General features: G+C 58.7%; 1 protein-coding gene across 1 annotated transcript; it reads left to right on the top strand.

The window, feature by feature from the left end:
• Positions 1-565: 565 nt before the first annotated feature.
• Positions 566-8,167, top strand: CA4 (carbonic anhydrase 4). The gene is made up of 8 exons (XM_068978894.1): positions 566-672; positions 4,787-4,840; positions 5,660-5,815; positions 6,483-6,628; positions 6,750-6,848; positions 7,078-7,141; positions 7,478-7,644; positions 7,973-8,167. The coding sequence occupies exons 1-8, from the start codon at positions 615-617 to the stop codon at positions 8,165-8,167; spliced, it is 939 nt and encodes a 312-aa protein (XP_068834995.1). The 5' UTR covers positions 566-614.
• Positions 8,168-14,889: the final 6,722 nt, after the last annotated feature.

Below are 14,889 nucleotides of genomic sequence, written 5' to 3'. Positions count from 1 at the left end.
CTGAAAAAAAATTAAGACCCAGAGAATCGGTGGTCACTGCCGGAGAGAGAGAAGCAAGCCCCGCTTTCGGGGAACACTGGATTCGAGAAACAGCATCGCACATCCCTCAACTCCGCTACCCCTCCGAAGGTCAGCTTCTTCCCCCCAGCCTCTAACCCCAGCCCGGTCCAAGCCCCGCCGCGGGCTGCTCCCGAGGGGAGAAGGCGGCGCAGGGGTCCACGCCAACACGATCCAAGGCAGGAATCTGGGGCCCCACCCTTGTGTAGCCCGAGTACCTTGCGACATCGCTCTCCCAGTCCCCAACAGGAGAGCAGGTGTGGGATGGGGAGGAGCCGGGAGGAAGGCACAGCCTCCGATGCAGGTAGGTGAGGGGGCCCCGCGCACTGGTGGAAAGGTGACCCCGGGCGGGGCGGGAGCGCTAGTCGGGGAGCGGAGGCGCTCTGATCAGGAGGGCCAGGGGAGGGGAGGCTCCGCCAGGGGGAGGAGCCGCTACCCGCGTCCTGCTGTCGGGGCTCCCTCCCGTTGCGGCTCCGCTATAAAACCCGGGTCGGCATGACCGCTGCACCCGCTGCTACCTCCTCGGTGCGCGACCCCCGGCTCGGCTCCCGCGCAGGATGCGGCTGCTGCTGGCGCTCCTGGTCCTCGCCGCCGCCCCGCCCCAGGCCCGCGCAGGTGAACGAGGGCTTCGGCCCGGGGACCCCTCGGTGGCCCCTCAGCGGTGCCTCGGCGCTCCGGCCCCGCGCCCGCCCCGCGCCCAGGCTGCGCCCGCCGGAGATGTGGCGGCGCGTGCGGCCGGGCGGGGCGGGCGCCGGGGAACCAGCGCAGGGGCTCGGGCCCCGCGGTCCTCCTCCAGGCGCCGTGAGGGCTGCCGGCAAGGATGTTCCCCTGGGCGGCCCCGCGCACGCCTCCGCTTCTCACCCTTTCTGGCGTGTCACGCCCTTGCTCGTGCTCCTCGGCCTGTCGTGGGTCGCTGTCCGTGCTTGGTGGCTAACCCCGGCTCGGACCAAGGGCAACAAACTGGGTGCCGTGGGGCCCTGGCATCGCCACTCTCCGCCCTGATTCCTTGCCCCCGGGAGGCTGCCAGCACCCTTCACCTCCAGCGCCCGTGTATGGAGCCTGGCGGGGGGATTCCGGAGACCCGAGGTCCCGGCCAAGCCGGTCTTTCCGGCCAGGGTGATTTTCGTTTAAAGATTAATTGTGAGGCCGAGCTCTTAATTATTCGCCTAGGTGGGAGGTGGCAGGAGAGGGGTGTTAATATTTGATAAGGAGCTGAAGGCGCCTCCGGCGTCTGGGCACGGGGATCCAGTCTGATCTGGCACTTTCTCCACACCCCAAGAGGAACCATCTCCTTGGAAGGAGGCCCCCATCGGCCACTCCCGTTCTCAGCTACCCCTTGGATGGTCCTTGGGGTCCACCTGGCCGCATCTCCTCTCTAAAGCTAGATGCTCTTCCCTGGAAGTGAGTCAAGGGTGAGGGTTCCCCCCCAGTAGCAGAGAAAGAGGGTGTGGGTGTCTCTTTCAGGAGAGACTTAGCTGGCCCGTGGTGGGGACGTGAGAGGCATCCTGAGAGAGAAGGCAGGATGTGAACATTTTTGTATACAGGGCTGGAGGTTTGAAACCTACTTAAGCCGCTGGGCTTATAGAAAGAGAAACGGCTTTGCAATTAATGTGGCTGCCGGGTAGCTGCATGGCCTTGGGTAAGTCACTTTCCTCCTTGGTAAGTCAGCTTCCTCCTTGGGTAAGTCAGTTTCCTCACTTACAAAACAGAAAGTAATTCTGACGTCAGGTACCGTTCTAAGGATTCAAGTCAGGCAGTAGGTGTAAGTGCTTAGTGTGGCACATGGCAGGCACTCCGCAGCCACGTGGCTCTGACAGCTCCAACACTGGCCTGGGCCCAGGAAGCCAGGAGCCTCTCTCAGCCACCCCCTCGTACAAGCTGTGCGCCCCAGAAGTGCTGGGGCTTTCTGACTGGGAGATGCCGAGCGCTGTCCCTCGCTTCATCTCCTAGGGAGCTTGAGGCTGCAGGGTGACCAGACGGCACACTGAAGTTCCCAGGGTGTCCGCTGCCTTGGAGAGAGGAGCGGAGAGGGTCTCAGGCCCCTGTAGAGCTCCAGGCCTGGCTGGAAGGCTGGAGACTTTGCCCGGGGCATATTTGGGTTTTGCTGAGCTGGTTTTCAGGATCGCTCCCTCCCCCTGGAGTTGGAGGGCGGAGTGAGCAAGGTCCACCAGAGGGAACATCTTCAGTCATCTCTAAAGCAGGGGGCTGGACGGGTGGGTAAGTCAAGGGTGGGGGGCCGGAGCTGAGTGACTGGCAATGGCCGTTCCCTCAGTCCATCCCTGGTCAGGGCAGAGGGTCTGAGCAGAACCCAGAGCTCGGAGCAAAGACCTGCAAGTCACTCCTCTCCTTCCCCCCCCCCCACCCCCACCCCCGGGAAGTGGCCTGAGACTGCGAGCTGAAAGTCATCTGCAAAAGCTGCCGGCTCACGAGCCAGCACAGAACCTAAGCTGGTTTGAGCCTGCCATCTCTTGCCTAAAAACCGGCCCCTACCTTCAGCCTTTGGATACAGACCTGACCCTGGCCTTGGCCTCATCAACATCACATTTTTTCTGGCTTTGGCTTCCTGAAGAGGGTAGTTACAAGGGCACTCAACCAAGGAGGTCAAAAGTCTCTGTGATTAAGACACTGGATCAGAGGTCACCATTATAACCCCAGCAGCTGCAGCCAGAAAGCGGGAAGAGCAAATTCCTAAGAAGAGCTCAGGCTGGACCAGATGGGCTCTGGGGAGGCGATGGGGGTTCCACCTGCCAGAACTGGGTCCTGAGGAGCCTGGCTCAGGTCAGGCTTGCCCTGAACACCCCTTCCGCCTGGGCTTCAGTTACAGGGAAGGGCTGGCTCAACTCCAGTGGCCCCATGTGCCGTCAGGACCTCTGAGAGGCGGAGACACAGGGAGCCTTTTATGGCTGCAGCTGACTCCCCATCCAGTGTGTCTGTGGACACTGGGTCTGGAAGATCTGTGGCAGCTCCTCTTGCCTGGGGAAGAAAGGAAGCTAGTGGGCTCAGAAGAGTTAAGGAAGTCTGCTGCAGAGAAGAAGCTAGACTCAGAGCAGGACTGGAGGCCAGGTGATGGGCTCCAGCATCAGACCTCTGCCCGTGCACAAGAGGGGCCTGGATGGGAAGTGGCCGCTACCCTTTGCTGCCCCTCGTGGGGCTTACCCAGATGCAGAGACAGGGCGCAGCAGAGCCCTGTCCCAGGCAGGGGACAGACTGGCCTGGGAAAGACACTGCAGGGATGCTCCATCGCTGAAAGAGGCTGTGCCAGCAAAGTAGGGGAAGCGTTTGCTCCAGAACTTGGAGACTGGGAAACCCAGGGTGGCTCCCAGGGATGGGGGAGGGGGGATGGGGGAGAGTGAGGGGGGCATGGGGAGGGTAGGGGGCCAGGGTCCTCTAGATGCTCACTCTATTGGCCTCCCTCCCACCTCCCTATGAGAGCCTGCCCCTTCCCCATCTCATGTTCATGGCAGGGACCCCAGAGGAGGTTGGGTTGGGTGGAGATGGACGTGCTCAGAGGCCTTAGCTCAGGCTGAGCTGGAGAAGCTGTGCTTTTCTTAGGAATTTCCTCATCCCTGAGTTCTTTCCAGCTCACTTCATTTCCCTCCTCTCAGCCCCTCCTTAACTTTGGCCATCTGTGCCCCACAGGAGGGGGCAGGGAGGGAGGGAGGGAGGCAAGGGAAAGGGAAGGACTTGACTAAATTCCAGGCTCCCTGGAACACTCTCTCATTAATCCTCCCTCCCATCCTCCGAGTGGGTGGTGTTAGCCCTGTGGGTGGGATTAGTTCCATTTTACACACGGCTAAACTAAGGCTCAGATTAAGTGACTTATCCCTAAACCCACCGCTTGTAAGTGGCCCACCTAAGAATTCCAGCTCTGATCAAATGCTTCATCCACTATGCTGGCCCAGTCTTTTTTTTAATCAGTGGACTGATTTTAGACAGTTTCAGGTTTACAGAAACACTGAGCAGAGGTCTCAGAGGAGAGGGCCTCCCTGCACAGCTTGTCCTCCTGTCAAATCTTTCACTGGGGCGCTACATTCCTGACACAGCCTTTTTGGGGGGCGATGGTGTTTCCGCTGTCCTGAGGCAGAGTGGGGGGTCAGAAGGCAAGGTCAGGACCCTCACCAGGACTGAAGCAGCGGGACAGGGGAGAAGGCCTAGGTGAAGGGGGCGTGTTCTGGGGAGGGGGTGGCCTAGTCTCCCCCATCACCCATCAGCTCTGGGAAAGCAACCAGGCTGAATGTGGGTGTGTTGTCCTAGGAGAGGGAGGTGCCCGGCCCTAATCTTCCTCTTCCCCTTTCCCCAGAGCCTCTCCTTCCAGGTCTGGTTGCGGGAGGCCGATGAACAACAGTGATGCTGGCCCCTTGGGAGAGCTGACCGGCTTTGGAGGGGCCAGTGTCCCCCAGGCAAAAGGCCCAGGGGGCCAGCTGTGCGTCGGGGACACCCGGAGCCTGGCTGCTTCGGCCGCCTCCTTCTCCATCCCTACCTTTTCTTCTTAAGTCTCCTCCTCCTGGGCCCTCTGTGCCCCAGGCAGGACCTCAGCTCCATCCCATGCCAAGCCGGGCTCTGACTGCAGGGATGTTCCCAGCCTCTGACTCACCACGTAAACACACACACACACACAAACACACACAGTTATCTGTGTGCACACAGGTCACCAACACTCACAGAGGGGTGCACACAGCCACCCTGACACGCGTCTGCTCAGGCCTCACGTCCCTCCTCTCCCTTTCAGCGTCGCACTGGTGCTACCAGATTCAAGCCAAGCCCTCCAACTACACCTGCCTGGGTAAGTGTGGGGAGTCTTGGGGTAGGGACTGTCCAGGCAGAAATGGAGACCCAGGGAGGGTGGGAAGGATGAGGGGTGGTGGTGGCTGCAGGCAGATATCAGCTCCACACACGCACACTCGTGGTGCTCAGGAACGGGATGGAGAGTGACCCGGACTTTTTCCTGGTACCTCCTGTCATCGCCTCTGTCACCTAAGAAGTCAGCCCTCTGTCCTCTGAAATAAATCAGCAGCAGCATCAAAGGGAGGAGCATATTTTGCTGCCTCCTCTGCTGGCCGGACAGCACTCCCCGCCCCCGCCCTGTCCCCCAGTGTCAGAGGCCCAGACTCACAGATGCCGGCTCCCCGGCGTGTGGGGTGGGGGCGCCTTCCTGCCCCCCAGTGCCCGGACAAGCCTCAGTGTCAGGTCTTGGGGTCCTTTCGCAAGCGGCCCTTCCAGGGGACTCCACGGCTTCCCTTCACTCTCCCACCCAGCTCCTTTTAACTTCAGAACCCCCAGGAAGCAGGTATCACCAGCGTTCTCCTTTCACAGCTGAGCATCCGAGGTGGTCCTGAACCCCAGAGCTCACAGCCTAGTTCCACTCCATCCCACATGATGCCTTGCTGACTCTGTGTGTGTATGTGTGCGCGCGCGCGTGCGTGTGCATGCTGAGGAGGAAGGAGGGAGAGGGCGGAGTTCTATGCTGGGCATCCCCCAGCTCAGTCTGCTGGCCTCCAGAGGAGGACCTTGCTGAACCTGGCTGGATCTGAGTGGGGTGGAGGGCCCCATACTTTCGTGCCAGGCGCCCCTGATTCCCAGCCCAGCCTCCCTTTCTGCTCAGGGCCAGACGAGTGGGAAGGCAGCTGCCAGAACAACCGTCAGTCCCCCATCAATATTGTCACAGCCAAGACTCAGCTGGACCCAAACCTGGGGCGCTTCTCCTTCTCTGGCTACAACACGAAGCACCGGTGGGTCGTGCAAAACAACGGGCATACAGGTGGGTATCGGGCGTGTGAGGTGGAGGCCCTGGGCAGGGCAGCAGGGCACCTGGGCTTGGGACCCATGTTACCTGAGGACTGGAGGATTGGGCTCCTCCTGGGAGGTGCACCCTTGCCATGGGAGGGGCCAACAAGCCCTGTGTGGAGGGGAGGGGTAGACAGGGAGAGCAGGGTGGGCCTGGGGAAGGAGGGGATGCTCTGGTGGTATTTTCAATCAGAGCAGTTTGGGGTGGAGTGGAGACAGGTTCTAGGAAGAAGGAACAGTATGTGCAAAGGCACGGGGGCGTGCAACAGTTGGGGTGTTCAAGGGGCTGCGTGTAGCCCTGTGTGCATGCAGGACAGAGCCAGCCCAGGATCAGCCAGCCAGGCTGGAGGCTGGGGAGTTTGGACACAGCCCTGAAAACACTGGGGCGCCACGCGTGGAGGGGGTTGAAGCAGGGGTGGGACCAGGCTGAGCCGAGTGTTAGGTGGGCAGTGGGTGGCGTGCAGAGGCAGTGAGGGGCCAGGGGAAGGGCCAGGCTGTGCCATTCGCCCTGTCTCTTCAGGACCTCAGCCCGGGATGGGAGGGACATAGGAGAGGAGGTCCTGCCTGGGGGAAGCTGGGATGGGGGCTGGGAGAGACTAGGAGGTGGGTGCGAGGACCCTGCACCCTCCCGTGCCCTCCAGTGATGGTGTCGTTGGGGGACATGGCCTCGATCACTGGAGGAGGACTGAGCACCCGGTACCGAGCCAAGCAGCTACACCTGCACTGGTCCAAGGCAATGGATCGGGGCTCGGAGCACACCTTCAACGGGGAGCACTTTGCCATGGAGGTGAGGGACCTCTTCCCGGGGGGTCAGCACCTTGGCTGGGCCCTGGGTGTGCTTGCTTCGGGCGAGGAAGGCGGTCCACGCTCTGACGGGCTCTCTCTCCATCCCACTCACCCCTGACCAGATGCACATAGTGCACGAGAAAGAGAAGGGGCTATCCAGGAACACGAGCCAGAACCAGTTCGCCGAAGATGAGGTCGCGGTGCTGGCCTTCATGGTGGAGGTGGGCCGCCACCCCCAGGGTCAGAGTGCTGGTTCCTAGGATTCAGGCGCCCAGGATCCCAGCAAGGCAGGAGGGGGCTGGGGAGGCTCGGAAGTCCCCTCTGTTCCTCAGTGACTTGTGTACCCCCATGTGGGGAGCCCAGAGCTTCTCAGGGTCCTAGAAACTGCCTGCCTGCCTCAACCCCACTCCCCCACAAGCCTCTCTTAAGCCCTCTTCCCTCCCATTCCAGGACGGATCCAAGAATGTGAACTTCCAGCCCCTGGTGGAGGCGCTGTCTGCCATCCCCAGACCCAGTGAGTCACGATGGCGGGGACTGGGAGGTGGGGGTTGCAGGAGCAGGGGTGGAGGTGGAGACTTGGTCCTACAAGGAAGGTCCAAGGATTGCCCTGGTGGCCCGGTGGCTAAGACTGTGCTTCCAGTGCAGGGGGCCTGGGTTCGATCCCTGGTCAGGGAACCAGATTCTTCATGCTGCAACTAAAGACCCCAAGGCCTGCACCTAAGACCCAGCACAGCCAAATAGATTAATACATATATATATATATATGTATTGTTTTTTAAAGGAAAGTCCACAGGGTGGGGGGCCTGAGCTCTGAGTGAGCTGTGTGAGGGGGTGACCTCTGTCCCCGCAGATATGAACACCACAATGGAAAGCAGCATCAGCCTCTTTGACCTGCTCCCTGAGGAGGAGAGTCTGAGGCACTACTTCCGCTACCTGGGCTCGCTCACCACACCGACCTGCGACGAGAAGGTGGTCTGGACCGTGTTCCAGAAGCCAGTACAGCTCCACAGGGACCAGGTACACAGGGCCCACCCGAGGGCGCAGTCTCCCCTGCCGGGCTCCCGGAAACCAGCCGTCCCGGGGGTGGGGGCGCAGGGCGCCGGACAAGCCCCCAGGTGAGGCTGATGGCACCTCGACCTTGAGAAGCACTCTGCTCTGATAATACGACGGTGGGAAGAGGAACCATGCACTCTCCAAACCGAGAGTCCCCCCTGCTTAGGAAGCTCCTCCCCAGCACCCCACCCCCAGACGCCAGCCTGCATCCCTCATTCTTTTCCTCTGCGTGACACACAGTGAGCAGGGCCGACTGCCGCCTCCCTCCCTGACAGCTCTGTCCCTCCCACAGATCTTGGCCTTCTCCCAGAAGCTGTTCTATGACCACGAGCAGACAGTGAACATGACGGACAATGTCAGGCCCGTGCAGAGCCTGGGCCAGCGCCAGGTTTTCAGGTCCGGGGCCCCAGGACTGCTGCTGTCCCAGCCGCTGCCCACCCTGTTGGCCCCCGTGCTCGCCTGCCTGACGGTGGGCTTCCTCCGGTGACCCTTCCCTCCTGGACACTTGACCTCTGGTCTCAGCCCTTAAGAGGGCTTGACCTCTGTCCCTCAGGCTTCTCAGATTGGACTATGATGGTGATTAAAATATGGATCTATTTTTGGAAAAAAACTTTCCCAAATCTGTGCAGTTTTTTTGGTTTGTTTCGCCTTTTTTTTTTTTTGCTGTGTTGAGTCTTGGTTGTGTCTCTTGGGATCTTTCCTTTTGGGTGCAGTGGTTGTGGCAGGTGGCCTTAGTTGCCCCAAGGCATGTGGGATCTTAGTTCCCCAGCCACAGATCAAACCCATGTCCGTTGCATTAGAAGGCGGATTCTTAACCACTGGATGGCCAGGAAAGTCTGTTTTCAGTTCCCACAACTATGGCTGTCTTTCTTCTCAACCCATCCTAGGGTGCCAGGATAGGGACCGCAGGCCTGGAGACTTATTCTGAGCAGGGACACTAGGCACCCCTCCCACCTTTGTGAATTCCCTGTCGATGACATCCCACTTGGAGAAACGGAGAAGGGACTTCAGAGTTCCAACACAGTGACAGCTACGGCTGGAGAAGTTCCAGTCCAGCCTTTCGTTATATAAGAGAGGAAGCAGAGGCCCAGAAAGGCTTCCCTGGTCAATTAGCTGATAAAGAATCTGCCTGCAGTGCAGGAGACCTGGGTTTGATCCTTGGGTCGGGAAGTTCCCCTGGAGAAGGGAATGGCAACCCACTCCAGTATTCTTGCCTGGAGAATCCTATGGACAGAGGAGCCTGGCGGGCTGTAGTCCGTGGGGGTCTCAAAGAATTGGACACTACTGAGCGACTAAGCGCATGCATGCACACACAGACACACACACACACACACACACACGCAGAGGCCCCAAAAGGAGAGGAGGCTGGTGAAGGCTGCCCAGGGAACCCCAAGCAGAGGCAGCTGAGACCCAGCCTGCCCTTTATGCCCTGTACTACGGACAAAGTGTGTGCACAGAGCCTACGCAGGGTGGGTGGTGGAGTTCATTGCTTTGCCTCAATATTTCTTGCTCATCTATGTTCTAGGCACTGGGGTTATGGCAGGGAATAAGACAGACAGAAATGCCTGTCATCCTAGAGTTCACAGTCTCGCTGGAGACACTATAAATAAAAGAGACACACTGTACAGTGTATCAGAAGGCTGTTAGAGCTGCAAGACAGCTGAACCAGGAAGTGAAGGTAGTCAGGGAAGAACTCAGCGGGTAGGAATGCCCACTGGAAGACTTGAAGGGGGCGGGGGCCATCTGGAGGCCAGCAAGTGTTCATGCCTGGAGTGGAGGGAAGGAAGGAGAGAGAGCGCGGAGAACGGGCAGTGGGGAGAGGCCCAGTGTGTAAGACTAGGAGGTAGCAGGTGTGGAGAGGAGGGTCCAAAAAACAGGGAGAAAGAAATAAGGTCTTTTCTGGGACTCCAGAGGCAGGTCCCAAGCCAAGCCAGGCCCCAGGAGCCAGGGGTTGAGGGGCCCCAGGGCAGGGCTGGAGTTTTGGAAGAGCGTGAGATAGATTTTGAGAGTGGATTTTGGAGGCGTGTGAGACAGGAAGAGGCCAAGAACGGGCTTTACTGGGTGAAGAGGGGCCCTGAGGCCAGGGCCAGGCCCTGGTCAGTTGGTCCAGGTGAGGCAGGAGGTAGATGGGCCCCCCCGGGGTAAAGTGACTGCGGATTCATTCCCTGTGGACTGAAGCTCCAAGACAAGAAGAGCAGGACAATTAAGGCAGGAAGCTGGGCCCTCCCCAGACCACATCTCTCATTCTCCAAGTCAGGAGATCTCCCCGACCACATAACTGCAGAAAGGCTCCTTGGAGGTCAAAGCAGAGTGACGTCAAGGGATACTCTACCCATAGTCCTTTGCGGTAGAATCCATCTGGGCTAAGATGCTTGTGTACACATGGGAGGATCCTGAGCTATATCAAAGATGGACTGTGAACCAGGTCAGTCAAAAAAGATTGGCCAAAGGAAACCCGGAAGAAATGCCCCTTGTGACTGATTTAAATTGTCATGAGGGTGCGACTCAAGGACTCTCCCTCTGAGGCTGCCCGTGTGTCTATGCACACGTACTGTACACTTTTGCCTCCTAATAAATACTTGACTGGCTTCACTACTTTCCGTCTTTGTGGGAATTCTTTTCTGCGAAGTTGAAGGCCCAGGGCCCTTCCCTGACCACTGGCCTAGTGGCTAGGATTCGAGGCTTTCACTGCCACCTCCCAGTCTCAACTTCCGGCTGGGAAGCCAAGCCCCACTTCAAACCACCACTGCAGGGCAAGGCCACCTGAGACGATGGGAACAGCCTGGGCAACAGACTTCCGGTCTGGTGGGCTCAGGCGGCACACCCGGGATTCCAGCATCCGATGCTCAAAGCCCTGGCTTGCTGCTGGCCTCTGGAGCAGAGCTGGTTGGAGGAGGTGACCTCTAAGCCTTCTCAGGCTCCGAAACCCTCAGAGGGCCTGACCACTCGCAGCTAGGCCTGGGTGACAGAGAAGGGTATGCCCCCTCCCCCTCTCCATAGCAGCCTCCTTCTCCCTTTTCTCCTTTGTGGCCAAGAATAAGCACCCTCTCTCTTCAGCTGGTGACCACACAGCCGTGGGGTGGTGGTGGAGGGGTGGGTATTGCCGTCACTGTGGCAACAGCAGGCAGCTTGTGTCAGCAGGGGGTGTATGGACTGAAACCTGTTCTCTTTGGTTCCCATACAGCCTGGGGGTGATCTGAGATCTCAGCTATGCCCTGCTCCTCGCCCCTCCCAGGCTCAGCGCTCTCTCTCTTGGAAGTCTGAACTGCCCCTCCCCCACCCCCGGCACCCCCCACCCCCACCCCTGCCCTCCAGGCAACATTTGGTGACTAATAACGCTGCAGCAGAACCAGGAAGTCCCAGCTCTCTGCTAACCCGCCCCCCCTCGGCTGAAGGCGCACTACCACCCCCCCACCCCACCCCTCTGACCCCACAGTAATAAACCTAACCAGCAGAGCCCGGAACAGGCAGGTGCCCTTGGTGCTCCGCACACAGCAAGGTCACTGTGGGCCAGTCACTCGGGCGGTGGGCAGCTCCACCCCCAGGGACTGGCCCCACATCCCAGAGGCTGGAGGAGAGGGGCTGGTGTGCTCCTGAGAGCGGCCCCCACCCCTGCAGAGCCCATCTCAGGAGAGGGTTTGAAGTTCCTTGTGCTCATGGATTGCAGCACGCCAGGCTTCCCTGTCCTTCACTATCTCCCAGAGCTTGCTCAAACTCTTATCCATTGAGTCGGTGATACCATCCAACCATCTCATCCTGTGTCGCCCCTTCTCCTCCTGCCCTCAATCTTTCCCAGCATCGGGGTCTTTTCCAGTGAATCAGCTCTTGGCATCAGGCGGTCAAAATATTGGAGCTTCAGCTTCGGTATCAGTCCTTCCAGTCTGGCCTGGCTCCTGACACAGCTCCCCCAGAGATGAGGGGGCATGACAAGGAGCCCCTAGCTCTACTTTCATTCACTTCTGAGTCCTTGCATTGGGCATAACAATGTGTACACATACACACACCCCCCGCCCCCCCGCCCCCAGCATTGCAGCTGGCTAGGCCTGGGGAAGGCTCCATGGCTGAAGAGTTGGGCCACCACCTGACTTCTAGTTCCCCGGCTCCCAGCATGTTCAGTGAATGCCTGCTGGAGCCACCGTGGGCTCCAGGACAATCCTCTAAGGGTGTATTCCTGCGGTCGCACATGGACAGGGTGCTGAGGCATACGGCGGGGTTGGGGCACCTGTCAGAGGCCGCAGTCATTCTCTGCATCCTCAGCTCTGCAGCCAGCCTTCTCCCCGACAGTCATCCAACCTCTGGGCCTGGACAGGGTGGGGTCCACCCTGTCCCACCCAGTCTCCACGCGCCGCTCGGTGTCCCTGACGGGCTGTCTCTTGGGCCCCCTGTTTAGATTTGGCATCTGGGAGGGAGCCAGGGGCTAAAAATACTCCCCATGTATTTAGATGATTTCTTAGAAAATAAACTTCCCCATCTCGGCCCTCCATTTGCACGCTTGCTGGGCCAGCTCCTGAGGCTCTGTTCGTGTTGGGAGGGGGTAAGGGAAATGGAGGGGGGCGGTAAGGGGAGGGTCCAGAGGTCTACAGGGGCCCCAAGTCAAGGGTGGTGGAGGTGGAAAAGGACGTAGGTGAAGGCTGCCCTTTCAAAGAACTCCAGGGTCTGCCTGCACGGAGGCCACATTGCAGAGCACACTGTGGTGGCCCCTGAGGCCCGTGCTCCCCTGTGGGTGAGGGGTGGGAAGAAGCCAGAAAGCTGGTAACCTCGCAGGAATGGAGCTGAGTGGGTTCCCTGCTCGGGGCCTCAGTTTACCCCCCTGCAAAGTGGCCCTTCGATCCAAGTGGGGTGGGATCGAAGCTGTCCTCAGGCTCCTGCTGGTGACCTTGGGAGGAAGGCCAGGCCCGTGACTGCGGGCGGGGCGCTCCTGCACCTTATGTTACACGAGCTCTAGCGGCTCTGTTTGTTTATCTCAATCGGGACAAAGGCATTATCTCCTCTGGGGACCAAGGACATGTTCCTGGCCCGCCTGCGCCCAGGGAGGGGCTTCCTTTGGAGGGAGCCACGGGACAGACAAGTCACAAGCCAGTTCCTTCCTCAGAGCCCTCGTCCCAGCCGAGACCAGACTCCTACAACACGTGTGTCGGCCCTGCAGAGCCTGGAGGGCGGGGTGAGGTGCTGGGGCCAGGGAACAGACTGGGTACGTTCGGGAACACGATTTTTCTTTCAACGAACGCTATTATTTCCTCTGTGCCAGGGACGGATGATTCAGGGAGAAAAAGCCCCATCTGAGCCTTTCCCCCAAGACTCCTGGGCCGAGGGCCTACAAACCACAGGTACAGACCCTAGAGCAGGCACCCCGGAGCCACACAGACCTGGGTTTGGTCCCCCTCTCCTGCTGACTAGCTCTGTGAGGTGACTTTGGTCATTTAAGTCACCATCTGAGCCTGTTTGCTCATCTGTAAAATGGGGATAAGGACAGTATTTACCCCTTTGTGGTTATTGTTTTAATTGTTAAGTCAATACATCTTACTCTTTGTGACCCTATGGACTGTAGCCCGCCAGGCTCCTCGGTCCATGGGATTTTCCAGGCAAGAGTACTGGAGTGGGTTGCCATGCCCTCCAGGGGATCTTCTTGAGCCAGGGTCGGGGCCCTTGTTTCTTGCATTGGTAGGCGAATTCTTTACCACTGAGCCACCAGGGAAGCTCATTTACCCTTAGGGTTGCTATAAAGATGAAACAAGATACCATAACAAGGGGCTGTATTAAATAATCTGTAGTTATTATCGTGTGTGTGTGTGTTTTCTTCTTCTTGTTTACTTGCAGCAAGCAAAGTCTTAGTTCTGGTTTGTGGCATCTATTCCCTGACCAGGGGTCCAACTCAGGCCCCCTGCATTAGGAGAGTGGGGGCCCGGCCACTGGACCACGAGGTAAGTCCCTATTATTATTATTATTATTAGAGAGAGAGAGCATTGAAGGATGGGTAAGGCCTACAGATGGGGGAAAAACTGGCTGCTTCCAGGGATGGAGGTAGGGAACGGCAGGCAGAAGTTGGAATTCCAAGGACAGAAGCACTGGTTGACCTCTGGGATCAGCAGCTGGAGTGTGGTGGGGGACCCATGCCGCTCCTAAGGGAGGATCTCCTCCACCTCATACCACACACACACACACACACACACACACACACACACACACACACACACACACACACGGTGTCTGCCTCTCTGCTCAGACACTCAAGGCCATCCCCCAGCCCTCTACCCCATCTCACTCATTCACAGAAAATTCACAGAGTCAGACCTCCCAGCCCACCTTTGCCCAGCATTGCCAGGGTCACTAGGGCACTCACTCCAACATCAGGAGGAACCAGGGGGCCAGTGGAAGTCCAGGCTGCCCCGAAGCTCTCCTTCCTGTCCCTGCCTTGTCAGGTGAGGTCAGAGGGCAGTCTGCTTCCCTGCTGAGGGACTGAGAGGGCCTGGGCACTGGCTTCCCATTTCACCTTCCTCCGGTCCTTCACCGAGGAGCTGTGAACTTGCCCACATACCCTCTGACACATCTCTCTCTTCAGCTCGGGCTCTGTCCCTGCTGTCTGCCAGGGCGCCTCTCCCATCCGGGTTTGCTGCAGGCCTCCCACAGCGCAAGGTTTCAGATAAACAACAAATACATTTTAGCCGTTCCCTCCCAAGTTGCACGGGGCACCCTTACATTGGGCTTCCCTGGGGGCTCAGCTGGTGAAGAATCCACCTGCAGTGCGGGAGACCAGGGTTTGATCCCTGGGTTGGGAAGATCCCCTGGAGAAGAAAGCAGCTGCCCACTCTAGCATTCTGATCTGGAGAATTGCATGGACTGTAGTCCATGGGGTCACAAAGAGTCAGACACGACAGAGCGGCTTTCACGTCACCTCACCCTTACATTATCGCTGTCGTTTACCCGTGTTTACGTTGCTCTGGTGTCACATATTTGGATTTACTGGGTCTGATGGCCCTTCCTTCATCCCACCTGGGAAACTGAGGCCAAGAGAAAAGGGTGGACAAAAGAGGGACAAGACAGAAAGGGAAAAAAAAAAAAAGAGCAACAAAGGCTGAGACCACTCCCCTTCAGTCTCCTGGCCAGCTTCCTTCTGCTTCCAGGGGCTCACAGCACTGGTAACTGGGAGCAGATTGATCAGTGGGCTTCCCCTCCCTGAAGACCTGACTGTTTCATCTGGCTCTTGAGGGG

Source organism: Capricornis sumatraensis, chromosome 8 (genome assembly GCF_032405125.1).
Source record: "Capricornis sumatraensis isolate serow.1 chromosome 8, serow.2, whole genome shotgun sequence".
NCBI lineage: Eukaryota > Metazoa > Chordata > Mammalia > Artiodactyla > Bovidae > Capricornis > Capricornis sumatraensis.
This window is presented reverse-complemented; position numbering and strand designations above follow the sequence as displayed.

What these genes read in the sequence shown, in the direction of transcription:
- CA4 (XM_068978894.1), top strand. Translation starts at nt 615, where the DNA reads ATGCGGCTGCTGCTGGCGCTCCTGGTCCTCGCCGCCGCCCCGCCCCAG. An exon ending in GTCTGCCATCCCCAGACCCA is followed by an intron (nt 7,142 to 7,477) that starts GTGAGTCACGAT and finishes CTGTCCCCGCAG; the next exon opens with ATATGAACACCACAATGGAA. An exon ending in TACAGCTCCACAGGGACCAG is followed by an intron (nt 7,645 to 7,972) that starts GTACACAGGGCC and finishes TCCCTCCCACAG; the next exon opens with ATCTTGGCCTTCTCCCAGAA.